This window comes from Arvicanthis niloticus, chromosome 9, assembly GCF_011762505.2.
Source record: "Arvicanthis niloticus isolate mArvNil1 chromosome 9, mArvNil1.pat.X, whole genome shotgun sequence".
NCBI classification, from domain to species: Eukaryota; Metazoa; Chordata; class Mammalia; order Rodentia; family Muridae; genus Arvicanthis; species Arvicanthis niloticus.
Window position 1 is genome coordinate 31,848,661 of NC_047666.1, and position 25,659 is coordinate 31,874,319.

General features: G+C 47.5%; 1 protein-coding gene across 3 annotated transcripts in view; it reads left to right on the forward strand.

The window, feature by feature from the left end:
* Fgd5 (FYVE, RhoGEF and PH domain containing 5) overlaps positions 1 to 16,575 on the forward strand; it is a 97,735-nt gene extending 81,160 nt beyond the window's left edge. For 2 of the 3 annotated variants that reach the window (XM_076940131.1, XM_034512230.2), the window contains exons 11-21: positions 1,255 to 1,326; positions 2,298 to 2,366; positions 4,518 to 4,601; positions 5,629 to 5,708; positions 7,043 to 7,142; positions 7,427 to 7,564; positions 7,997 to 8,126; positions 9,079 to 9,212; positions 11,163 to 11,291; positions 14,401 to 14,555; positions 14,872 to 16,575. In XM_076940131.1, the coding sequence (XP_076796246.1) occupies positions 1,255 to 1,326; positions 2,298 to 2,366; positions 4,518 to 4,601; positions 5,629 to 5,708; positions 7,043 to 7,142; positions 7,427 to 7,564; positions 7,997 to 8,126; positions 9,079 to 9,212; positions 11,163 to 11,291; positions 14,401 to 14,555; positions 14,872 to 14,908 (1,128 nt within the window). In that variant the 3' untranslated portion in view covers positions 14,909 to 16,575. Of the gene's footprint in view, positions 1 to 1,254; positions 1,327 to 2,297; positions 2,367 to 4,517; positions 4,602 to 5,628; positions 5,709 to 7,042; positions 7,143 to 7,426; positions 7,565 to 7,996; positions 8,127 to 9,078; positions 9,213 to 11,162; positions 11,292 to 11,417; positions 14,556 to 14,871 lie in introns of those variants that run through there. The other variant, XM_076940132.1, reaches the window with a different exon arrangement.
* Positions 16,576 to 25,659: the final 9,084 nt, after the last annotated feature.

Here is a 25,659-nt window from a genome sequence, read left to right on the forward strand (position 1 = left end):
AGTAATACCGTTGATGGCTTTCCCCCCCCACCCCCCGGCCCCCAGCAACCTCCATAGCCCTATGAAAGCTGGCCATGCAGGAGGAAGCTTTCAGGTCAGTTCCAGCTTGGTTTCCAGCCTTGCAACCAAAGTGTTCCTGTGACTCTTGGTTTAATACCAGGCACTATAAACATAAGCTATGTGGGGGCTGAGAGGAACAGTATTTGCATCTTGTTTTTGGTTGTACTATGTGTGGTGAAACGTGGGGAGAGTGGCCAGTTGATTCAGTCTGGTCACAGGTTAAGCTGGGTTTAGGAATAGTCTGGTCTCCATCCTTGTCAGCCTTACCTTCCTCTGCAGCTCATGTGTCTGTGGGGCCCTAAGTGCTGAGTTCCCTTGCAGATTCATTTCCAGTCTTTGTTTCCAGAAATCTCCATATGCAGTAGGGCCCTCTCCCCACTCATGCCTTCTCTGAGGGAGGGCATGTCTGGCTGCCTGGTGCTTTGTGGCAGCCCCATTCTACCTTGGGCCTGAGGCTGGGCTTGGACAGGTCCTTGCCCATTCTCTGAGATGGTCAGCTTCTGTGTGATAGCACAGAGCCCTCTTCTCGGAGCACATGGCCTTTGCCTGAGTCGAGTGGGCTTCTGGCTTCCCCAGTGCTTCCTCACTGCCATTTCACAGGACTCTGACCCCTCCCATGTCCCCTCAATGCCTGACAGACACTTAGAAGAGAGCCATTTGGGTCCTATCCATAGTGTCTGTAGTTTCACTACCCTGAATTTTGTTACCAACCCACATTTGACCTTCACAAAGTCAAGGACATTTCAATTGCCTTCTTTTAAAGCATACTGTTTTCTTTTTTACATGTATTGTGTCCATATGCTTGAAGATCAGAGAACAAACAACTCATGGAGTTCTCCTTTTCCACCAAGTGGGTTTTAAGACAGTGAATTTAGGCAGGCCATCAGGTTTGGGAGCAAGTGCCTTTACCCACCAAATGAACCATCTCTCGCTGGCCCCCCATTCTTGTTACCTCCATCTGCCAGCCTTCCCTTCCTCCCACTGTGGCCAAGGGTGTGATATCCCTTCATCTTTCATCTCTGGCAAATCCCAGGCTGAAGAGCCCATGTGCCTGCCATTTCTAGGAGCTTGGATTTAGACTGGTCTTTTCTGAGTTGTTCTCTCCTCAGAAGTGAAAGCAATGTCCTTTTACAGAGGACACACAGTGCCTGGTAGGGCAGTGGAGGGGTAACCATCTCCTGTTCCTGCCCACAGGAAAACCTGCAGAAGCTGGTCCACATCGAGTACAGTGTGCGGGGCCAAGGGGACCTCCTCCAGCCAGGAAGGGTGAGTGCTGCCTGGGCAAGGACAAGGGCCAGCTTGACTCTGATAAGCCTATTGTTCAGCTGGGCTGGTCCCAGACGGGTCTGGCTGCAGGTGCTGTTTAGGAGGGGTGGGGGACATGGTGCACCACCCTGGAGCTTGTCTGCACCCCTCCTTGCATGATGCCCTCTCGGGGCAGTTAAAGAAACAGTGCCAGTCAGTTCTGCTCATGACAGCTGCCCTGGGGTAGTTCTCCAAATGAGAGAAAAAAAAATGTACCCAGTGTTTTTAGTTCCAAGTTGCCAGAAAAGCAGAGATCAGAGTAGCTCTCAAAAGACAAGCCCCAAGAAAGCAGCATAAAAATAGCATTCTTAACAAAACGGGGACTGGGGTGACACTCAGGAGTGGAGCACATGCATAGCATGTGCGAGGTCCTGGGTTCTATGCCCAGAAAGGGAGGGGTGGGAGAGAGATTGATTGATTTGAGTTTTAGCTTCCAGATGGAAAACAGACAACTCAGCTCAGAAAACAGCTAAAAGTGCGATCCATGCCAGTTGGAAAGAGGGAGCGAGCCACATCGGCACGATGGTGCTAGTCTAGGATTCTTTGAAATCTCATGTGTGGTTCTGACTGAGAGACTCTGTGCTCTGAAATCCTTACGAAGCCTGTGTCTGTATCCTTCAGAAGGATGGGGCTGGATCCACAGGTCCAGATACTCAGCAAGCCTTCCCAGGGCATCTTCTGAATGGACCCTTTGTAGTGCTGTTTAGGGAGGGAGTCCTAAGTGGGACTCATACTTGGTGGCTGGAACACTGTTGAGCTTGGTGCTGTGTGAGAACATTCACAGAAGGCTGGACTGCCCAGCTTGGGTTCCTGGGCCTGGGAGTTTATAGAAGCTGTTGCTGGGTACCCTGGCAGCTGTGGTGACTGCTTCCTACGTGGAGCCTTCCCAGACTTCCTCATTCCGCTTCTGAGGTTGGCTTTTCTCCCCACAGGAGTTCCTGAAGGAAGGGACACTGATGAGGGTGAGAGGGAAAAGCCGACACCCCCGGCACCTGTTCCTGGTAAGCACTGGAGATAAGGCAGGCCCTGCAGTTGGCTTTCTAGGGCCAGTATTTGGTGACAAACAGAGGAGCCAGGACAACCTTCAGGATGTAAAACTGAGCCTTTAAAACTAAACAAAACAAGACAAAGCAAAAAAAAAAAAATCACTACTGCTTATATGTTATTTGAATGGTTGGGGAGTGTAGCCGTTGAAACAAATAGCTCATATGCCTACTGTAACCGGTTCAAACCAGGGCTTCCCTCTGGTACTATAACTTTACTCAGGTACTTTCTGTGGTGTGTGCAGTAGCAGAGAGGTGAGGAGACCAACTTGTCTAGGTTCCTCAGCAGATGGCCAAGACCCAGAGGGTAGCCAGGGTTGAGCCTCCAGTCCATCACTCTGTGCAGGTGAGCACACACAACACAGCTGAGGACACACAACCACACTTTTAATATTAGGGATTATCCAGGACCTTTGGGTTGGCAGTGTCAACCCAGGGTCTCATGCTACAAGTAGCTCTTTGCTCTAATCTAGGACCCCAAGACACTACACCTTCTGTGCTGTCTACCTCTAGAACAAGTGTCTGAGACAATCAGGATTTAAAGAGGAAAGGCAAGATCCACCTCCCGGTTCTGGAGGTACCAGTCCTTGATGGTGTAGCCTTGTAGCTTGGGACTATAGCCAAGTAGCGCAGCAAGGCAGAGGCATCGTTCACCTCATGGCTAGGAAGCAAAAGACAGGAAGGGGAAGGGGTTGGGTTCCCACAGTCTCCTCAAGGTCACGCCACGATGACCTAACTTCCTCTCACTAGGCCCTACCCTCTCAGGGTTCCATGCCTCCCAACAGTGCCATCCTGTGAACAGAGGCCATTAGGGAACGCCCCCCAAGAGCCAAACTGTAGGCCTGCTGTTTTCTGGGTGTCTCAGTTTCCCCATCCCTGTGCCTCTCACTGCCGTTCTTATGACTGTCAGTGAGGCTGCCCTCAGCTGCCTCCCCACACTGCCAGAGCATGATGGTGGTGCAGCTACGAGCTCTGTGCATCCAGCACTCACTGAGCACAGAGATCACTTACAGCCTTGGCCTCAGCCTTCAGAATATAATGGGAGGGAAACTCATAGACTAACGGCCGAGAATCAGGAGATGAAATAGAGGGGGGTCTTGGTAATAGACAGTCAGTGGAAGTGGAGGAGGGTCACGCATTGAAATAAAAGCAGCCACCGAAGCTGTGCTCAAGGATCGGCTGGGTGTCCGCACCAAGGGCCTTGTGCATCTCCTGAAGAGGCAGCCTCTATTAAACCCTGAAGCAAGGGAGGCTGTCTGCTTTCTCTTACTACCATGTGCGTCCCTGGGATTGAACTGAGGTCGTCAATCTTGGCTGCAATTGCTTTTACCCATCTCACTGGCTCCCACTTTATTTCTTTCTTTTTAATGGCATGGTCTCACGATGCAGCCCTGACCACAGATTCACATGCCTCTGTCTCCTGAGTGCTAGGATTAAAGACATAGGCCACCTCACCAGCCCCCACTTCCTCTCTTCACTATTTTGTTTGTAGAGTCCTATGTGGCAGCCATAAGTTACATGTTGGTCTTTGTTGGCTAGCGTATACCGTTGTAGGATTACCACTTGGATCAGGATTGAGGCCATTCGTAACACTTCGAGAAAGCTCCACTAACAATGGCAATTGGTCTTCCCCACTCCTAAGTGACCCAGGCACTAACTAGCCTGATTGCTGTTATTTGGGTTAGACCTTTCACATAAAGGCAGTGGGCTGCACTTAACAGTCTCTGGCCTTCCATCTCAGAATGCCTGTGATCCTATCACGTGGCTACAGTCTGGCAGCCAGCTCCTTTGGGTTGCTGTGTGGTATTTCACAATCTGACTGGACCATGGTTCATTATCCATCAGCTGTCAAGGACATGTGGGTAGTTCCCCTTTGGGACTGTTATACATAAAGCTCCTCTGATGCTTGGCACTAGAGCATTGGCAAATATGCCAAGTCCTCCCAAACATCCCTATAGGAGTAGAATTGTCATGATGGGGTCACAGTATGGCTTTGCTCCTTGCCAGGGTGTGCACGGAGGTGCACCCCGGAGCCCAGGGACCTGCCATATGTAGAGTTGCTGCAGCCTTCAGGGCTAGGACTGGTGTGACTGTGTGCCTTCTCTGCAGATGAACGACACGCTCCTGTACACTCACCCCCAGAAGGACGGGAAGTACCGTCTGAGGAGCTCGCTGCCAGTGGCCAACATGAAGGTACAGATCTAAAACCAGGTACCCTGGGGTAGTGTCACCACAGGGGAGATGCTGGAGACATGGAGCCAGCCTTGCTCTTCTCCACCAAGGATCAAGGCCCCAGGATACAGTGTTCAGTGCAGACTGCTGCAGGTTTAAGCACGGGCTTGCCCAGATACAACTAGGGATCAATGAAATATTCTCAGTTGGATGGGGCCTGGAGTGGAAAGGGTCACCCCACAAGGAGAACAGTAAATGCAGAAACTGCTTGGAGGGAGCAAACAAACAGGTTTAGGTTACATTGTTAAATATGGTAAGATACACACACCACATTAAAACCCTCTGCACCATCTGAAGGACGGCTCAGTGACATGAATCCGTGCCGAGAGCCCGCATCAGTAAACCTTCCAGTCTTCTCAAACAGAAACTGTCTCCATTAAACACTGAGTCCTGTTTGCTCTCTCTCTATGAATTTGACTGGCTGAATGACATCATGTGGGCAGGGTTCCAGCATTTGTGTTCTTGGCCGGCTTCACTTAGCATTGTGTTTAAGGTTTCTGTGGAATCTTAGTCAGTCTCCTTTCTTTTCTGGACACCCACATCTGCCCCCTGTCTCTCTATCTCTCTGTGTATCTCTGTCTTTATGTCTGTCTCATCTCATCTGTCTGTCTGTCTGTCTGTCTGTCTGTCTGTCTGTGTGTGTGTGCACACATTCGCATACATGCATATTCTCTTTTCATCCACCACTGAACACTTCTCAGCTGTTGTATGTGTAATGTGTGGACTAGCGTGGTTTATCTTGGTCTTAAACATGAGGGTGCGTGGGCACTTTGGGGAATTCTTGGGACAGAGAACATTCTGGAAAGTTAATTTCGATGCCATCTGAGGACGGTGTCTGAGAAGCGGATGCTGAGAGGAGAAGGCAGAACAGCTTGGGGTAAAGGCATCCATGCTGGTCAGAACCTTGTCCACCCACTACCAGTGGACAAAGCTGTCTGTGCTACTCCCCCTCCCACCCTGAAGCAGATGCCATTGGTTTCCCTGGCAGGTCAGCCGCCCTGTGATGGACAAAGTACCCTATGCTCTGAAGATTGAAACTCCTGAGTCTTGCCTGACACTGTCTGCAAGGTATGGGGAGCCATACTCCAGCTATAGTGCCCTCTGCTGGCCGCCATGGGCACTGCATGTGTGTGCTTAGATTAGGTACATGCAGGCAAAATGCACATAAAAACAAATTTTTTAAAATGAAGACAAACAGAGTTAAGAATTGAGGAAAATTGACCTCTGACCTCATCACTCATAGATATGTGAATACAACACACACTCACATACAAACACATACAGGCATAGGCATGTATACATACACATATGTGCACATGTGCATGCCAATAGAAAACAATAACCAAAAGAAAAAAGAAAAGGAAAAACTCCGAGGTTTGGGGCTTATCCTAGTGGTAGAGTGTCTGGCTGACATACTCAAGGCCCTGGTTCAGGCTTCAGCAGAACAAAACCAAACATAAATGCCGGTTCCTATGCCCAGAGGTCTATAGGCCCCATGAAAGTATCTCATCAAAAAAATGTTACAGATGATTGGCGCAGCATGAGGTCCTCAGGTGACTCAGATGTGCTCAGTGGGCTGTCAAACTTGGCATTCTCAACAGGGCAAGAGGAAAGTGATGAATGGTTGCCCATCTCTGACCGTCCTGTCTTTGCGGGAGGGTCTCCGTATGTGGGATGATGCTGTACTTAAAACAACATGAACCAGTTGTTGGATAAACAAAATCTATTTCTACCAGTCTAGGAGTTGGGAAATGCAAGACCAAGGTGCCGGTCGATTTGTGGTCTGGGGAGAGCCCCATGTCTCTAGGTGGCACCTGCTTCCTGTACTCCTATAGGATAGAAAGGACAAAGGAAGTCCCACAAAGGAGAGGGAAGACTTCCTGAAGGAAGTGATTCCTGGGATGGTTCCATTGCCTCTCCTCTCTGCTTGATGCAATCAGGGGCTTTCGGGCTCAGTGTGTAGCTTCTGTGTGCCCAGCCATGACAGGATGGTGACAGACCACACTGACTGTCTGCTCCTGACTTGGGCTCTGCTGTCTGTCTGTCCTATGGCCTGGAGTACCAGCTGCCATTGATAAATCTGCCCACTGGAGGAGGGTTATACATCCCCTTTAAGCAGTGCAATCCTGGCTGTCTGCCTTACCGCAGGCCAAAGTGATGCTTTCTCTCTGCCCGGGCTTTTCTGTGCTGTGGGAAGCTCCAGTGCAGGGGGAGGGCGACATCTAGTGGGCACTGAGAATTTCCACCCAGCTTCCTTCTGGGTGGCCCTCAGCTTTTTGGGCAGAGAGAGGCTTGGACATTGGGCTAGACTCGGGCCCAGAGGCTACTGAGCACTCAAACAGCAAGAGAGAGGGTGTCCAGCAGAGCCTCGGCACTGTGGCTCACCAAGCCTGTGCCGACAGCTCCTGTGCTGAGCGGGACGAGTGGCACTACTGTCTGAGCAGAGCGCTCCCAGAGGACTACAAGACTCAGGCCCTGGCTGCCTTCCACCACAGTGTGGAGGTGAGTGGTGCCGCCCCAGGGTTCCTAGGGTGGGTCCTGCCATATCCTATGCACAGAAAGAGGACAAGTGCCTCCTGTCCTCTGGGGGAGCAGGGCTTGGCAATGCGCATGCCCTCATGGTCCCGCCTGTTAGAGCATGGCACCACAGTTCAACCCAGGAGCATGCCTTGCAATGTGGCAAGCAGAGCAATGGATGCAGGAGACTTTACTCAGAATTAGGGAGAAAGGGCCTGCACTTAGCCAGCTGTGCTCTCTCTCCTGACTGTGGTTGTTGGCTGCCGCAGATCCGGGAGAGGCTGGGGATCAGCCTCGGGGAGAGGCTCCCCACCCTGGTGCCTGTCACACATGCCATGATGTGCATGAACTGCGGCTGTGACTTCTCGCTCACCGTGAGGCGCCACCACTGCCATGCCTGTGGCAAGGTGAGTGACAGACTGGGGTGAGGGTGTGCTTGGGGAGGGGAGGACATGTCCCTGCTTGTGGGGCTCAGGGAGGTGCAGAGGAAGATGAGTTCAAGGCCAGTGTAAGAGGTAGAGCTTGTTCCTGCCCATATCACTGAGATCCACTGATCATGGCAGTCCCAGGCCCCTCTGCGAACACCACACCATGTTAAAAACACTAGAGTACTCACCACTATGGTCATTGGAGGAAAGAGTGTTATGGTTATGGGCACGGCTCTTCAGAGAGAGTAGCTACTTGCTCAGAGACATTCTACAGCCCAGACTGGAAGAGCAGGGGTCCACGTAACACAGAGCAGCTAGGAACCTGAGGCTCCCTGGAGGAGGTGAGGGCTAGGCTAACAGACTGAGAGGGTGACTGACAGCTTAACATGTGTGTTCTCAACACGGCATCAGATTGTGTGCCGGAACTGCTCTCGAAACAAGTATCCACTGAAGTGCCTCAAGAACCGGATGGCCAAGGTCTGTGATGGCTGCTTCCAGGAGCTGAAGCTGAGGAACGGGCCTGTCCCAGGCCCCATGAGAGGTAACTTTACAAGGCCCTTGCCTTCTTCCAGGCCTGATGGCTTCTCCCCAAGTACTCATGCTGCCTCTATGGCCAAGGTTCCTGCTTGAATCTGCTTTGTGGCCTGGGTTCCTGCTTGAATCTTCTTCCAGAAGAATCGAGGGAAGGTTCTGCATAAAGGCAGCCCCTGGGAAAGCCAAGGCTCAACACCTGGGTTCCATGGGAACATGACAGCTGCTATGTTCCTATGAAGGCAGGGCTGCAGTGGCTGCCCACCATGATTGATTCTTTGGGGTATTCGATAGGCCTTTGTTCTGTGGAACTTTTTAAAAAGATTTATTTTTAATTATGTTTGTCTACATGGGTATGTGCTTGTGAGTGCCGGTGCCCCAGAAGGCCACAGTAAGGCCTCAGATCCCCTGGAGCTGGAGTTACAGGCATCTGTGAGCCACCAGATATGGTGCTGGGAACCAGACTTAGATCCATACAGGAGCAGATATGTTCTTAACTGCTGAGCCATCTCCCCAGCTCCTTGTAGGACTTCTGGGAGTATTTCATTAGCCTTTTGTCTTTGGAATCTTGTGACATGTTTGGGAGGCTGCTCGGGAAGGGATTGTGAGTCAGGGAAGGAGAAAGAGTCCCCTGGAAGCTGAATTGACCCCTGAGACTTGGTACTTAAGTGACAAGCTGCGCCCAGAAGTATCAGGCAGAAGAGACAGCAGATGCATCTTGGGCCTTCTTGAAGCCACACCAAGGTCTTGAGGGGAAGCCTAGTCCTGCTGGTAGATCCAGGACAAACTGCTCAATGTCCTGGGAAAATGGCCCCATGCCCCAGAGCCTCTGCACTGCATCAGCAGGAAGGAGCATGCCAGCCATCCTAGGTCCATCTATTCCCACTCCCACCCCCATGAGCCTTGGAGGTACTTGAGCAAGCATTCCAGACAACCCCTCCCCTGGCTTCTCACTTCTGCAGAGCGTCCGGTCAGCATGAGCTTTCCACTGTCTTCATCCCGCTTCTCCTCGGGCAGCACCTTCTCCTCTGTCTTCCAGAGTATTAGCCCTTCAACTTTCAAGAAACAGAAAAAAGTCCCTTCGGCTTTGACCGAGGTAAGGTGTACATGGGAGACAGTGGCTTGGGAGGTTCTTGTCCTCCGGAGGCATGCTCAGATCCTACCCAGCCTGGCCAGGCTCTTCTGGACAAAGCAGACCCCTCCCTAGAAAGAACCCAATACTGAACCCAGGTAGTGCCATCGCTAAGAACATAATCCTGTCTTCAGAAGACACCTAGGGGCTGCAGAGGAACTTGAGAGGCATCTTATGTCCCTCCTTGGCTTTCTTTTTTTTTTCCTTCCCCATACTGTAGAATTAGTGCCCACAGGGCCTGCTTGGGCCACTGGTGAGCTACAATCACAGTTAACTGTCCTGTGTCAGCATTTGTGAGCCCCATGTGTTCCCAAGCTGCAGGGAGGGGACAGCACAGGTGCTGAGCCTCCCTGAGACTGACTGTGCAAGAAACCTCAAAACTGGCTGGGCACAGGTACATCATGCAGGTAGGGACCCCAAGCAATGTGTGCCATGAGGAGAGTCTTTGAAGCCAAGAGGCCTGGCCAGCTGCCCCCAAGTCCCCATTAATAGGCACCATCAAGCAGAGGGTATGGAGATGTGAAAGAGCAGCGGATGGGTGCTATTTCAGCCATTGACTTACTTGCCATCGGAAGAGCTTGGAAATAGGACTAGGGCATAGGTTCGTGGAAAAGTGCCTGCCTATCAATAGTGTGTAAAGATAGGATCACTCCCCAAAATCTTGGAAATAGTGTACACATGGTAAAACAAGAAAATATGCAAAACATACAAAACAATACAGAATAGAAGAGAGCTTCTCTAACTCTGCAGCCATGACCAGAATTCCTTGAAGGAATGTTCACGTGTTCACAATACGGAGATATGTTCACAGATCCCGGTTTACTTCTGCGAGCTCCTTGGTCCAGCGGAGGAGATGACCTCTACTCCCAGCACCCACTCCCATTGCTGGGGCTCTGCCTCTGCAGCACTGCTTCCTAGGGGAAAGAGGGGGAAACCAGTGTGAGCACCTGAGAATCCAAGCTCCCAGGAGGTTGTGGAATCAGATCCCTGGAGGTGCTCCACTGGGGCGGGTGGGACCAGAGCCCAGGCACGAGTTATGGGGTCCTTATGCCTTGTGCCAGGACAAAATTAACCCCAGTTTCCTTTCTAGCTGGAGCTGGTTGTCAATTAGGCTCTAAACCCTGAGTGTTTGCTGAGAGTCCCAAGTGTTATTCTCCTTTAAGCTAAAGGGGGCTGAACTTCAGGAAGTCCCTGTTCCTCAGGGCCTCAGTTCCCATCTGTAAAATGAGAAAACCAGAGGGAAATATCCCTAAGCTTGGCCATGTTGCTTTCCAGTGCACTCATTGTAAGTCAAACATGTCTGTCTGTCAGGATGTCTCTCTCATGACTAGTAAGAAGATGGAGGTTCTCAGGTGGTCAGCAAGTTGCCTAGTGATATCCATAGTTACTGCTGGAGCCTGATGAGAATCCTGGAATGCATCCCTCCAAGCCAACTGGGGCTCTCTTTTGTTTACTTTGTTTTCTGGTGGTGAAGCCCTGGTCCTCATACATGCTCATACGATGTGCCAGAGCCCCAATCAGAGCCTATGCAGCAGGATGTCACCTAAACATCAGTAGCAGTATGACACAATAGGGGTGCATCTGCTCCACCAGTCAGGAGTCCCACCCCAACCCCTTATATGTCTTAGGTAATAGCTTCAAGATTCCCTCTTGAGTGCAAGATGTTCTAAGCCAAAGATGGTCAAATCTGTCTTGCAGCCTGGAGAGAGAGAGAGAGAGAGAGAGAGAGAGAGTGTGTGTGTGTGTGTGTGTGTGTGTGTGTGTGTGTGTGTGTTAGCTTTAGACTTCTACATCGGCTTTTTAGACCCTGGAGCAGTTTTGCTGACCACAAGAGCCCAGAGATCAGCTTTCATGTCCCTCTGCTGATGGTCTGCCCAGCCATTTTGACTGCTTGCCTGCTTTGCTTCCCACCAGGTGGCCGCGTCGGGAGAGGGCTCTGCCATCAGCGGCTACTTGAGCCGCTGTAAGAGTGGCAAGCGACGCTGGAAGAAGCTCTGGCTTGTCATCAAGGGCAAAGTGCTCTACACCTACCTGGCCAGCGAGGTAGAGTTCTTTCTGCTGCTGTTCTCTCAGGGAGGCCTGTGTTAAGTGTGTGTGTGACAGTAGGGGTGGAGGGACAGGGGTGGAGGGGTGGTCAGCTGAAGTCTTCATGTGTCTTGTCACCTGCAGGCATGAGTCCTGGACACTGAGACCTCTTCTGGTGGTAATCAAGGCTTTATGCTGGAGTGTGGGTGTGAACACTCACGGAGTACTTAAATGTCACAAGCTTAGCAGCCAGGACAAAGTCACAAGAGAAAAACTTGTTTCTGTCTCCATCTTGGTTGCTCGGGGCAACATGCAGCAGCTCAGAGAAAACTGTTCCCTGTGTGCCTGTCCATCGATTTTACTAAAACAACTGAGGATTCCTGTGAGGCTTCTAAATACACGTACATTGCCACGTGTATAGAACATCCTGGTCTTAGTTTCTAAGCTACAAGCAAGTGCTGGGCCTGCAGCTCGGTTGGTAGGATGCTTGCCCAGCATGCAGAAAGCACGGGGTTCAGTCCCCAGCCAGCGTAGCTTTGCTGTGGTGGTGTAAGCCTGTAATTCTAGCACTGAGGTGGGAGGAGCAGAAGTTCAAGGTCATCCTCAGCTACATCATGAATTCAAAGCCAGCCTGGACAATATGGGCTCCTATCTCAAAAAGAAAATACAAACGAGAGTGCCCGAAAGCCTAACCTGCTCCCAAGGTAGAGAGATGTGGGCTGTGGTGGTTTGACCTCAACTGGCTAGCCCTGTGGACGCTGAATGGGCTGGAAAGTAAGATGGTTTCCATCTCCTGGTCCTACCACCTTGGGGCTTCCATAGTCAAATCCACTTTATAGTCAAGACTTACACGTACCCTAACCATTGTTGAAGAATATGTTTATCAGCCTAGGGCTGGGCCTTCTCAGGTGACCTGCCTCCCTCTCAACAGACCTGCAGCTGTGATGGTCACTATGTGTGTCATCTTCAGGCACTGGGCCAGCAGAGGGGCAGCAGACAGAGGGTCCCTTTGTTCATCTGTCTACAGTAGGACTTTCTGCATGGGGGACCAAGGCTCATCTTTTCAAACCAAAAGTTGGAGCATGGCTCCCCTCCTAAGAAGGCATGTCTTAGAGCCGAGCATGGCGGTACATGCCAATGGATCCTGGAACTCAGAAAACTGAGACAGGGGAATACTCTTGATTCCCAGGTCAGCCTGGGCTACAATGTAAGGTTGTATATAATAATAGTAATTAATGACGACGACAATAATAATAATAAAAGCAAGCCAGGACAGTGGTAGGGCATTCTGTAATCTGCCAGGTTAGGGGAATTCTAGGTTGGCAAGTCTGTATCTGAGCAAAGTTGCTATCTGCCAGGTGCTTTCTCCAGGCAGTAAGCTTCGGGAGCAGGTGCATGGTTGATCCCCTTCTGGATTAACTCTCTTGTGTTTTATGGAGTCTTTGATACTTACAAACATGTACTTTTCATCCATATAAACTTTCTTCATATGTAAAAGCCTTGGCTTTTCCACTGCACAGTTTCCAGTGTCCTGTGTGTATCTGTCTCGTGAACACTCATGCTGTCATAGCCTAGACCTTGCAGGGCTCTTGCTAAGGCCCCTTAAACAAATGCTTGGCAGAATGTATGCTGAATGTGTTGCCTGAACAAACTCTGGGACACTAAATCATTGACTACTTTAGTCTGTAGAAAGAATGCTGGAAAGCTGTGAGTTCAAATCTTGGCTCTTCCTCCATGCTAGCTGTGTGCTCTTGGGACATTGCTTTCTCTGTCTATGGTAGAGCATCTACCATAGACATGTCCAGCCCTAGTTTGCTGTTAAAATCTGTTAAGTCCCTTTCTTTTCCTGGACTGGCCCTGGCTGAAAGCAAGGGTGATCAGAGTCTTCCACACTCATGTGTGTTCCTCCACGAGATGCAAGGATCAACCATAGGAGCTGATACAGGTGTGGGTTTTTTAACTCTTTTATTATTTGACAGTTTTATATTTGTATACAATGTATCTTGATCTTATCCACCCCTCACTCTACCAACACCCCCAATACGTCCCCCTCCCACCATTATGCCCTCTCATGTGTTTGTGTATATGTATGTGTGTATGCATATGTATGTTGTGTGTATATATGTATTGTGTGTATGTATGTGTGTATTGTGTATATGTATGTATGTGTGTGCATATATGTGTATATGTATGTGTGTGTGTATATATGTGTATATGTATGTATGTGTAGGTGTGTGTACGTATATGTGTATGTGTGTTTATTATGTGTATACATGTGTGTATTGTATGTATATGTGTGTATTGTGTGTATGTATGTTTGTGTTTCTGTGCAGGTGTATGTATATGTGTTTGTATATGTACGTATGTATATGTATGTGTGTATTGTGTGTGTGTGTATGTGTATGTGTGTGTTTTGTGTGTGTATATGTATGTGTGTATTGTGTGTGTATGTGAGTGTGTTGTGTGTATATGTATGTGTGTATTATGTATGTGTGTATGTGTATGTATATGTGTATGTATATATATGTGAGTATGTATATGTATGTGTGTATATGTATATATGTATATATGTATGTGTGTATGTGTGTGTTTTGTGTGTGTGTTGTGTGTGTGTGTATTATGTGTGTATGTATGTGTGTATATATTATGTATATGTATGTGGGTGTTTGTGTACATGTGTGTATATGTATGTGTGTACATGTGTATATGTATATGCATGTGTGTATATGTGTGTATGTGTGTTTTGTGTGTGTCTATGTATGTGTATTGTGTGTGTATGTGTATATGTGTATATATTATGTATATGTATGTGGGTGTTTGTGTACATGTGTGTATATGTATGTGTGTATGTATATGTATGTGTGTATGTATGTGTCACCCATTGAATCCAGTTAGTGCCACCTATTGGATGCTGCCCGACCTCGTTGGCTTGATTTTGTCCAGGTGACCATAGCTGCAGTGAGTTCGTTACAGGGGCCATGTCACCTCCAGAAGTGTGTTTCCCAGCGTTCCTCCCGTCCTTCCGCTCTTTCATTCTTTCTCCCACTGTCCTTTGTGATGTTCCCGGAGCCTCGGGGACGGGGGTGTGGGTGGCGTTAACACCAGGTTTTCCTTCTGTCCCCTGCAGGACAAAGTGGCCATGGAGAGCATACCTCTGCTGGGTTTTACCATTGCCCCGGAAAAGGAGGAGGGCAGCAGTGAAGTGGGCCCTGTTTTTCATCTTTATCACAAGAAAACCCTGTTTTACAGCTTCAAAGCAGAGGACAGCAATTCTGCTCAGAGGTACCAGCAACAGCGAGTCTTCTGTTTCCCTGTCTGTCTTGCAAAGAAATGCAGTGTTGTCCTGCATTGTTCTATGCAGGCCCCTGGGGGGTCCAAGCACAGCTGTAGGCCCATATGTTCTCAGCCATAAGACTCTCATGACCCTTTTATATGGGCATTTATATGGCATTGATTCAGTCAACTTTCAGGCTGTCCCAGGCTGTTTTCTAAACATGGGAAGAGTGTCTGGCAAATAGATACAAAGAAACAATCCTTGGCTTCAGGCTAGCAGGAATCTAGTCACAGAGATACCCAGTGCTGTCTCTCTGTTTCACAGGTGGATGGAGGCCATGGAAGATGCCAGTGTGTTATAGCAGTCACCAGGCACATGGACTCACAACAAACTCCTACATTAACACGTGAACCCTTCCAGAAGCTACTCCTGGTCTCAGCTCATCTGGATGCACGTGTGGGTTCTGTGTGGGGCTTGACCTCTCACCTCAAGGTGGAACCCCAAAAGATATTTATGGACTTCTTCTTTTCTGCTTCCATGTTTCCCAGCCCCAATCACAGACTGTAACCTTATCTAAAAGTGAGTTAAAATTTAGTACTTTGAAGACATGAAAACCAAGAGAAAAAGACATTTAGCAACGTGAGCGTTTTAGTAGAAACTGGCTTTTTCTGGTTTTACTCCTGGTGAATAGGACCACTTTCAACTTTCTGCAATCACCATATGGTGCCTCAGGTGATATTGGAGCCAGACAGGAAGTGTCAGCTGTATATCTAAGCACTTTACCATCCTGCTGAGCTGCAGACTCCAGGGCTGTATCTTCCAAGGGGTGGACAAGAGTCAGCTGCAAACAGTGCCAGGGATTCACTTGCGGTGGAAAGTAACTCCTGCAGCCTTATTGCAGCTTGCCACCCTAAGGAGGGAGGGGATCATGTTCCTCTCCTAAGATCCTGTACTGCCATAGCTTATCCAGAAAGTGACTTCTTCCCTCCCAGAATCCTCAGCGCCACGCCAGGGCTGCCCACTAAGGCATCACAGATCCCTCAAACATTGAAGACCTCCATCTGCTTTAAGTTTCTATGTGCGTTCCTGTGTCCACACTGTGCACACTGACCATCCTGTTGGCGGGAGTCTGTCATTTCTGTAACACATATCCTCAGGCTATACCATCCACCCCCAAGCTTACTTTTTGAGAAAAGTAAAGAAGAAAGAGAGACAGCTGGGCATCAGAAAGTGGTCTGTGCAGATGGCTTGGCCAGCATAGAGGCACTGAGCGGTTGGAAGAGCATGCACTCCTAAGCTGAGCCAACTTGGAGCTGGAAGATGCTTTGCACACCTGAGGCTGACAGCACCACCTCCCTCTGGGCACCTGAGGCAGAGCCATCGCCTGCTGGCCAGTTCTTTTTTTTTTTTTTTTTTTTTTTTTTTTTTTAATTGGATATTTTATTTACATTTCAGATGTTATCCCCTTCCCCCATACCCCCCACCCAGGAACCTCCTATCCCATCCCCCCTCCTCCTGCTTCTATGAGGATGTGCCCCCACCTACCCAGTTCTTTACGCTGGATGGAAATGCAGGAAGAGGAACAGGATTCCTCCTCACTATTCCTGCAATTGGGGGAAAAAATGCCATCATTTTCTGAAATTGCTTATTGCCTTGTTCCATACAAAAAGGATTTTTGTATAAGACCACCATCTCAAGGACTTATTTACATTAAATATGTTCAGGGATTTCTTTTTCTAGTTTGCAGTTCTTTTTGAATGTTTTTGCAGTCTGTGTATAGTTAATAATTCAAGTCGGATGGACAGACAAGTGTTCCTGTTCACTTCACCACCCTGGGATCCTTCCTAGAGTCACTGACATGGGACCCAGACACCGAGACCCATGAACCTTTGCAGAGTGGAGCTGGACTCAAGGACAGTAGTCCCCTTCCTTTGGTTTCATTTTTCTGTGATTTCAATTGCAGGAGATCATCTGTGGACTAAAAATATTAAATGGAAAATTCCAGAAATAAAAGTGCATGAATTTCCAGTCATTTTTACTTATAGTATTAATGTCCTACTGTATTAGTTAGGGTTCCTAGAGTCACAGAACTTATAGATAGTTTCTATATAGTAAGAGAATGTGTTATGATGACTTACAGTCTGTAATCCAACTCCCCAACAATGGCCGCTGTGAATGAGAAGTCCAAGGATGTAGTAGTTGCTCGGCCACTGTGTCTCAGGATCTCTATGCCAAGCAAGATCCAGGTCAGAAACTTGTGTCTCTCAGCCTCAAGATCAGGATCACAGGTGAGCCTTCCAATTCTGGATTGTAGTTTATTCCAGATAGAGTCAAGTTGACAGCTAGGAATAGCCACTACACCTACTTAGTAACTTCCCATGGATCTAACTGGCGCATTGCACATTATCAAGGGTACCCATATGTGCACAGGAATGACACAGTATGTGTAGCCAGTGCTGCTGCCATTGGGGCACTTGGGCTGCTGTCTAGGCAGTGGGAGCATCCGTGACATGCCTTGTACCATTGTCCAGTGTCACTTTGCAGCTCTTCAATGTGACAGACAGTCACATCTCTAGGTCACCCAAGGACCTCTATTCTTTTATTCTGTTTTTTTTTAATTAAAAAATTTGTTTTTATTGCTTGCTATGGAATCCAGGGCCTCACATATGTTAAGCCAGGACTATGAAGTTGACCCATATCCTGGCTTTATGATTTTTACCCTATAACATCGTCTACTGATACTGTAGGGTTTTTATTTCTGTGGGAATATTTTACCTTGATAAAAAATGAATTATCCATAAGACATAGCAGTCCCCAGCTCCTATGTGACCAGGTCAGGCCCTGCCTGCTTGAACCTTTGTCACCTCTTCTTTCTATGGTTCTTTGAGAACTGCTTTCAGGCTTATCTCTTCCTGACCATTCACAGTGGCCCTGTCCTTCTCTCTGTTCAACCAATTTCACAGTGCCATGTTATCTGACTATTCACTGAGTCTATCCAGAATCACTGGGGATGAAGCCACCTCACCAGGTCTGAGGGCATGCCTGCCCCATAGGTCCATATGCTGCAGAAATGACCAGCTCTGATGCCACACAATGCTGATGGGTGCTCCTGCTCCATGGCATGCACAGAGAAGTCCTGCATTGTACACCCCAGCAAATGTCTGAAGGCTTCGGTCACAGGCGTGCTAAGCATTGAGGAGTCTGGTTTGGGAAGGGAACAGACATGCCAACTTGACACACAGTTCCAAGCCGGAGAGTGCACTTGTTCACAGAACACCTCAGTGTTCTGGGTGTGGAGGAGACACCACAGATCTGCAACAGGTTAAGTTTGCCTGAGAGGAACAAGCAAAGTAGGAAGCTGCTGAGGACTGCCTTAGGAATCAGATGAAAGTCTCTGGCTTGTGTTGGCCATCGTACTATCATGCTTGCCCTGGGCTGGCCTGGGCATCCTCTGGTGGTATACACAGGGCCTACCCCTGGGGTTCCCCCTCTGGTATGTCCATATAGAATGCAGCTTATACATTTGACTTCTCTAAGTGCCTCGGGTTCTGCCTATCAGCAGGATGGAAAGAAAACAGAAAGAGGAAAAAGGCCTGTGTTTAAGTTGCCTGTGAGCCCTGAGTAAAATCTTAGCTCAGGCTTTGGCAGTGCTGTCTGTCAGGGCAGCACCTTAGCCGGCAGTATATACTCAGATCCACAGAAGTAAGGTGAGATCCGAGGGATTGGAAAGTGATGCCGCAGGGCAGGAGAGCTGGTGGTTATACCAGGCAAGCCTGCGGGGCACTTTTCAGATTTGGGGATGTAGCTCTGTTAGTAGAGTGCTTGCTTAGGGTGTATGAAGCCCTAGGTTTGGTCCCCAGCACAACACAAACCAGATGGATGCAGTGGCTCATGCTTAAAATCCCAGCACTCAGGAGGCAGAGGCAGGAAGAACAGTAATTTATCCTTGGCTACAGGGCAAGTCTGAGACTAGGCCACATGAGACCCTGTCTCAAAAGCAATAACAGACTCCTGTCTCATTGTGCTAGTCGAAGTGCAGTTGACACAGGAGCACCAAGGTACTACTGATCAGCTGTCTCCTCTCACATGACTTGATTCTGGAGACACTGCCCATATCTCCTAGCCACTGACATGATACCCTTGTGGTCACAGGAGGTTCTTTGTACAGACTTCAGTGCCATCTGATCTGATTGGAAAAGGTGTATTGTCTCCAGAGCAGAATGGCAGCATACAGCCCTGTTCTGAGCGTCTTGATGAACATAACCACTGGTGACCATAGAAGAAAGGAGAGGTGGCCTCACCACAGGTGCAGAGGAGAAGATGCTATGGAGTAAAAGCCATAGGAAGGAGTCAACAAGGGCACTGTATCTGGGTGCCATGTTTTCACACCTGACCCACATACATGACACATATGTGCACATATGCACACACATGTGTATGTGCTGATTCTTTCTCTAAAGAAAAAAAAAACATGGCTATGTGACTTCACTGTCCATTAGGACTAACCTATGAAGTTTTTGTTTCAATTATATGTATAATACATGTGTATTTGTAAGATATATGTGTGTGCACGTACACACATGTATTCATGTGTGTGTTATTAGGGACTGAACCTAGGGCCTTGTGCACATTAGGAAAGTGTTCCATTAGTACATATCTCTCCAGTCCCCCCCCCCCCCCAGCTACCCCACTGAAAGCTTTTTGAAGCAGGAGCTTGCTTAGCTGTCCAGTCTGGCCTTGAACTTGTTTGTGATCCTTATGCCTCAGCCTCTCAGGTAGGTAGGATTGCAGGCCTGTACCAACAGCTCTGTCTATGATATGCTAACTACCAATGTAAAATTCACTGATATAGCTGGACTGTGGATATCACATTTTGGGCTGGAGATGTAACGCATCAGTACATGCTCATTCTGTCCTGGGGTAAAGTGAGGGCCTTGAGATGTGTGACCCTTCGACTGCTCCTAGGTAAGAGAAATATGTAGGACACAGGGGGTTAGTTAGTCTGAGGCCTTCATGCCAGTGTGTGCACTATGCTCCACTGATGTGCAATGAGCTATCCGAATCAAATGACTTCTACACTGTTATACGCTAATTGGCCACGCCGTAAGGTGTAGGGCCTGATTACTCCAGCATATGTAATTATGTGAGTTTTCATAGGCATAAAATTAGACAGTTCTTTAAGAAATAAAGCTATATGACCACTTGCTGTGGCCCTGGATTTTATTTTGTGGAGCCTGGTGAAAATGGCAATGGGTTTTCACCAAGATGATTTCACTAATTTCTTTTAAATATCATCCTCTTACCCACTCCACAAAGACGTTCCTTCTTTTTTTATTTTTTAATTACAGAGCTATTATTGTGTCCTTCTGCAGCCCATCCCTCATAGACACACAGACTCTCTGTGTCCTAATGAGGAGTGGGAAGGATGATCTTTTAAAAATATGTTTTGGTTTTTTGGTTTTTGTTTGTTTGTTTGTTTGTTTTATCCTGCTATAAAGGTACACAAGCTCTTGGGAGGCTGAGGTAGGAGGGTCATAAGTTGCAGGTCAGCCTGGGCTTCGAGATCCTGGATGCCAGGAGCATCTTCAGGTAACTTTGGAGCTGGGGCTGGACCTAACAAAGGGTTGCCTCACATGGAAAGGGTATTGGGGAGGTCTTTACAGGAAGACAGTAGGATGAGGAGAGAGAGTAGCAATGAGTTCCTGCAAGCTCAGGAACTGAGGTAGTTTAGAATAAGCAGAGTATAGGGAGGTCCCCAAAGTGACACTCAGGCTGTCTGGAGTCAGGTCAGTAAGGATGACATCACCCTACAGTCACTAGATCATGGGGACCTTCAGATGACTTAGAAGAACAGATCTGAATTTTGGAAAATCTATTCTGGTCCTCTGTTTAGAGATCAGCTAGACGTGGTTGGTTCTGTCACAGCTGCTTATTGTGGCCCTTCATAAGTGTTCTTCACTCTTGGATCTGCACCTGTGATGGCTGATCTTGGTTGTCAACTTGACTACATCTGGAATCAACTAAAACCCAACCAGCTGGGCATGCCTGTGAGGGGCTCTCTTAGATCATTTGAGGTGGGAAGACCCACCCTAAATCTAGGCCACCCCTTCTGGCAGCAGTCCACATAAAAAGACATGGAATAAGGAAGCTTTAGCCTATGGTGGTGGCGCACGCCTTTAATCCCAGCACTTGGGAGGCAGAGGCAGGCGGATTTCTGAGTTCAAGGCCAGCCTGGTCTACAGAGTGAGTTCCAGGACAGCCAGGGGTACACAGAGAAACCCTGTCTCGAAAACAAAACAAAACAAAACAAAACAAAACAAAACAAAACAAAACAAAAAAAAAAGGAAGCTTTTACTTTTTGCTTGTTTGTTCTCACTCTCCCTGACAAGTCCATCTGTCCTGTTGCGGAGACACTCCTTTCACTGGAATTAAAATCTACTTCTCCAGGATTCCAGCATAGACTGAAGACCAGCAGCTCTCTAGAAATCTTCTGGGTCGCCAGTGTAAAGGTATCTTTTATTCTATTGATATATTTGTCCTCTCAGAGGCTTACTGCCTCTGCTAATCTAATCCTAGTTCTAGAAACTTTTAGCCTCCGTACAATCTAATCTAGGTCTAATTTGCACCCTCTGAGACTTGCTGTTGAATAAGTGCACCCCTTCATAGTTCTTACTGCTCTATGACTGACTGGCTGGTTCCACTCAGCTGTTCTGGCTCAAACTCCTCTTCAACCTGACTGATTTAGTCTAACTTCTCTCGGCTTCTCCTGAATTGCTCTATTTGGCCTCACACTAACTTTAGCAATATTATTCATATCTTCTGGCTCCTTCTTACTCTCTGGCTCGTTCTGTTTTCACCGATGTCTAGCTTGTTCTCTCTTCAATCTGTCTTTGTAAAACTCTTCCAGAAAAAAAACTGCCTCTTTTTTTTTCTGTCTGCATTGCTCTCTTAAGTAGCTTCCTTTTACTCTCTTCTTCTGAGAGTTGGCCATATCCTAGTCTGTCAAATCTTTCTCTGATTTGTCACTTTGTCTGCCACACAATTAGACATCACTTTCAAACACTGGTGCTTCCTTCTACAAACTAACTTTAACTTCATTGTTGGGATTAAGGTGTGTGCTAAGGGCTGAGCCACATTACAACTAGAAACAGTATTTTTAGGAAATAACACAATCTTGCGGTTCACAGTGTGATCAAATATTCTCCAACATGCCAGCACCAGATTAGGACTGCTGAAATATCCAGTCTTGTAGGCGGAACAATACTACATTCTTGGCTTTTCTTTGCAAGACAGCTATTGTTGGACTTCTCAGACCAGGACCTATAAGCCACTCTAGTGAATCCCACACATATATTCATTCTATGAGTCCTTAGAGAACCCTGACTACTATAGTGCCATCTATCTCCTAGAGTCGTGAGATTCTATTCCCTCCCTTGAACCTGGAAAGGCCTTGGTGATGGCCCCAAGGAGAAGTAAATATAGGAGATGATATGGTATGGAAGAAGCAAATAGAGGAGGTGATCGGGAATAAAACTTTCACTTTTTTTTTTTTTCTGTGACACCTCTTGACACTGTGTGTGCTAGAGCCACATGCAGAGGCCAGCCACATGGAGGTGTTTATACTGACAGCATCAGCCGGACACAGGTGACTTCAGGTCTGACCATCACATATCTGATTCTAGAGGTCAAGATTGTAATTTGCTAAAGAGGCAACTATTGGTTTCTAGGCCATATAGTATGGGTGTTGCATAGAAAGAGCCAGAAAATGTGCATTTCTGGGCTCCCTTCCCAAAGAGGAAAGACAATGAATAAACAATCCAGAAGATAACAGGAGAGGAGTGCAGAAAACAACTCACTTTTGGAAGAGCACTTCACACCATAGCAGCTGACTTACTTAGCAAGGGAGAAATATCACCAGTATATGCAGAGAGGGATACCGGGGTATACAAAGGACACTGCCCATAGAGAGGCACAGAATTGACGAACAGGCCTATTGGAAGACCAGGATGGACCCAAGGATAGGATTAGCTTAAGATCTGTAAGGAGATGCAGATCCCTGTTCCTTATGACACAGAGAAGTGACAGTACTCCCACTAAAAAGCAAAGTTTTTTTCCTATGGGGGAAAAAAATGACGAGGCTGAGGACAAGGACACAGGTTGACTGGGAGCTGGGATGCCCCATGCTCCCCTGAAACTCCACTGCCATAGCCTTACCACTCATAGAGGGGTACTCCACTCTGCCCTCAGCCCTTATGGAGTTCCAACATTAAAGAAAGCAGTCACTTCACACCCACCCTCAACTTGAGAGCTGGGGACCAAGGGCAGGTACATCTTTCTGAGAATGCAATCTATTTTTCTATTAGCATCTCAAAAGTCATGCTTCTTCCAAAACAAGCTCTGTGGCTTTAAGTCAAATGCAACTTGAAATCCTGCCCCTCTCTATGCCCCAAAGCCTGGGGAGCTTAGGTCAAGGCAGTTCACGAGGGGCTATACTTCCAACATCCCTGTATTCCAGAGCCACCAATCCACACAGGGACATCAGTTTTCTTAATGAAAGGAGGGTGTTCAAATTGAAGTTGTGGTCTCCCCAACTAGCCTTGACAGAGGCTGACTCTGGCAGAAACATGAAGGTGGGACAGTTTTCTCAGAGTTCTCAAGGGCAGAAACAACTATTAGTACGTGTTCTATTTGCCAACACGTGGTTTGGGGAAGTCGTCCTCCCTGTGTTGGGCCTCTCCAGCTGTGAAAACAGGACAATATTATTTGCTTCATAAGTCTGTTTTAAGATGAAGCAGGGTAAACATACTGGGAACATGCAGTCTACTATACAGACTGTCTGTTCTAATTTCACGTTCTTAACAATAAACCTAGTGACATCTACAGGAACTTCATGTTTATTTTGCAAGCATGTAGTAATTATACAAGCAACATGAGGAGAACTCTGATGAAATGATTACCCCATAGTAATAAAGCATAAGCCATTACAGAAAAACCAACATTCCTACATACTTATGAAAGGTAATTATTAAGCCTTTCCACTAAAAAAATACACTACCAGCTTTATGTTACACCCTCCCCCCCCAACCCCCAAAAAAGGGAAAACATGTTCTTCCTGCAATGCTGGGGTCAGAACCTGTGACCTACTTGCTAGATCAGCTTCCTGTCACATAGCTGCACTGTGGCCTGCAACCAATGCCTATACTATCACAAAAGTGGTATACGAAAAGCAATGTTTGCTCCTTAACAGCAACTTAATTGACATTCATTCAGTCAGGATTTTCACTTAGATGTAGGTGTAAAATTACATCGGATGGTAAAAGTGTTTATTCCATGTTAGGCCCAAAGATGAAACACCAGTTACATTTCCTGCTCTTAAAGCTACAGATGAGTCAATACATGACCAAAAATTATATTGGTACCATGAAAAAGACCACTCACTCAAGGGACCTCTGAGTCAGAGAACCGCTCACCCATAAAGCCCTGTGCAGGGAGCCAGAAGACCCAGGCCAGATCCCAGCTCAGGACCATCACTGGACCATGTTTCATTGAGGTCTTTGGTAAAGATTAAACAACTTGGAGGTTGTATCAGACACTGCTGTTGGAAAGCCTCTACATTTGCACTACACCATCATGGCTGAGAGATGGGACAGGGCACACAGTGTGAGCAGACTCTCAGATAACCTTCATCCAAGGGTGTGCAGTCTCACACATCACTCTCAGAGCTCCAGGCCCTACGACAAAACAGTCTACTGAAATGGTCAGAATTTAAAAACCAAAGTCTTCTAAAACTACATTTCAAAAGGTTAAACAATTTTGTTTTGAGTTGAGGATGTAGCTCAATTGGATGGGTTCTTGCCTAGTATGCATTAAGCCCTGAGAATGCATGTAGGCATATTTTTTTTCAACCTACTTTAATAAGGGTTCAACCTCCCTCTCGTCTGCTACACACCAGAGGAAGTAGAACTGTTTAGAAATAGCTCTTTGCAGGCAAGTCAGGATGTCAGCAGTTCAGTCCAGTAGCAAATACCAAATACAAATCAGCAGCTATAGTCCAGTTCACTTGGACACCACACATGAACCAGCAAGGGCAGTTCAATCCAGAAGAAATCACAAGGCTCCCAATTGGCCCAAGGCTGAGGCAGTGTCAAGAAGCCACAGGAACCTCATAAGTTCTTTGGCAAGTTTCTCTCTATGGCATTACCACAAGCAGAACTCAGCAACACAATGTAAAGTGAACCGATACTTGTGTGTTGTTAGCAAAGAACAGTGAGGCAGAGCAAAGCAAACTGATGCTGGAGCTCCCACTGTCTGTGGGGTCATAGTTATATTCCTTTATCACTCATCCTTTCACAAGTCTACTATAGCAAAGCATCCTTTCACCCGTTTGCTTCAGCAAAACATTTTCATGTGTCTGCTTTAGCAAAACATCCCTTCACCTGTGTGCTCCAGCAAAACATTTGACATAACTGACTTTCCAAAACCCCCAGAAGTTTCCACTTCATGTGCTGGCTACTTTTTATGTTCTCTTGACACAAGCTAGAGGGACCTCAATTGAGAAAATGCCTCCATAACATTATGCTGTGAGACACTTTCTTAATTAGTGAATGGGGGAGGGCAGAGCCCACTGGGATGGTGCCACCCCTAGGCTGGTGGCTCTGGGTTCTGTAAGAAAGCAGGCTTGGCAAGCCATAATGAACAGCCAGTAAGCAGCAATCCTCCATGGGTTTTGCATCAGCTCCTGTTTCCAGTTCTGTTTACCACCTCTGATGAGGAAATGTCATATAGAAGTATAAACAAAACCTTTCCTTCCCAAGTTGCTTTTGGTATTTGGTGTTTCACCCTAGTAAGGGACCCTAAGACACATCCCAAGCACCACCTAAAGTGGACAAGGTGGTGCATTCCTATATTTCAGAGATGGATGATCAGAAGTTCAAGGTTATACTTAGACAATGAGTTTTGAGGCCAACTTGGGCCATTTTGTTTGTTCTTCCCAGACAGTGGTTCTTTTTGAAAGTCCTGGAACTTTCTTTGTAGATCAAGCTGGCCTTGAGCTCATGGAGATCTACCTGGCTGTATCTCCTGAGTGAGGGGGGATCAAAGGTGTAGGATACC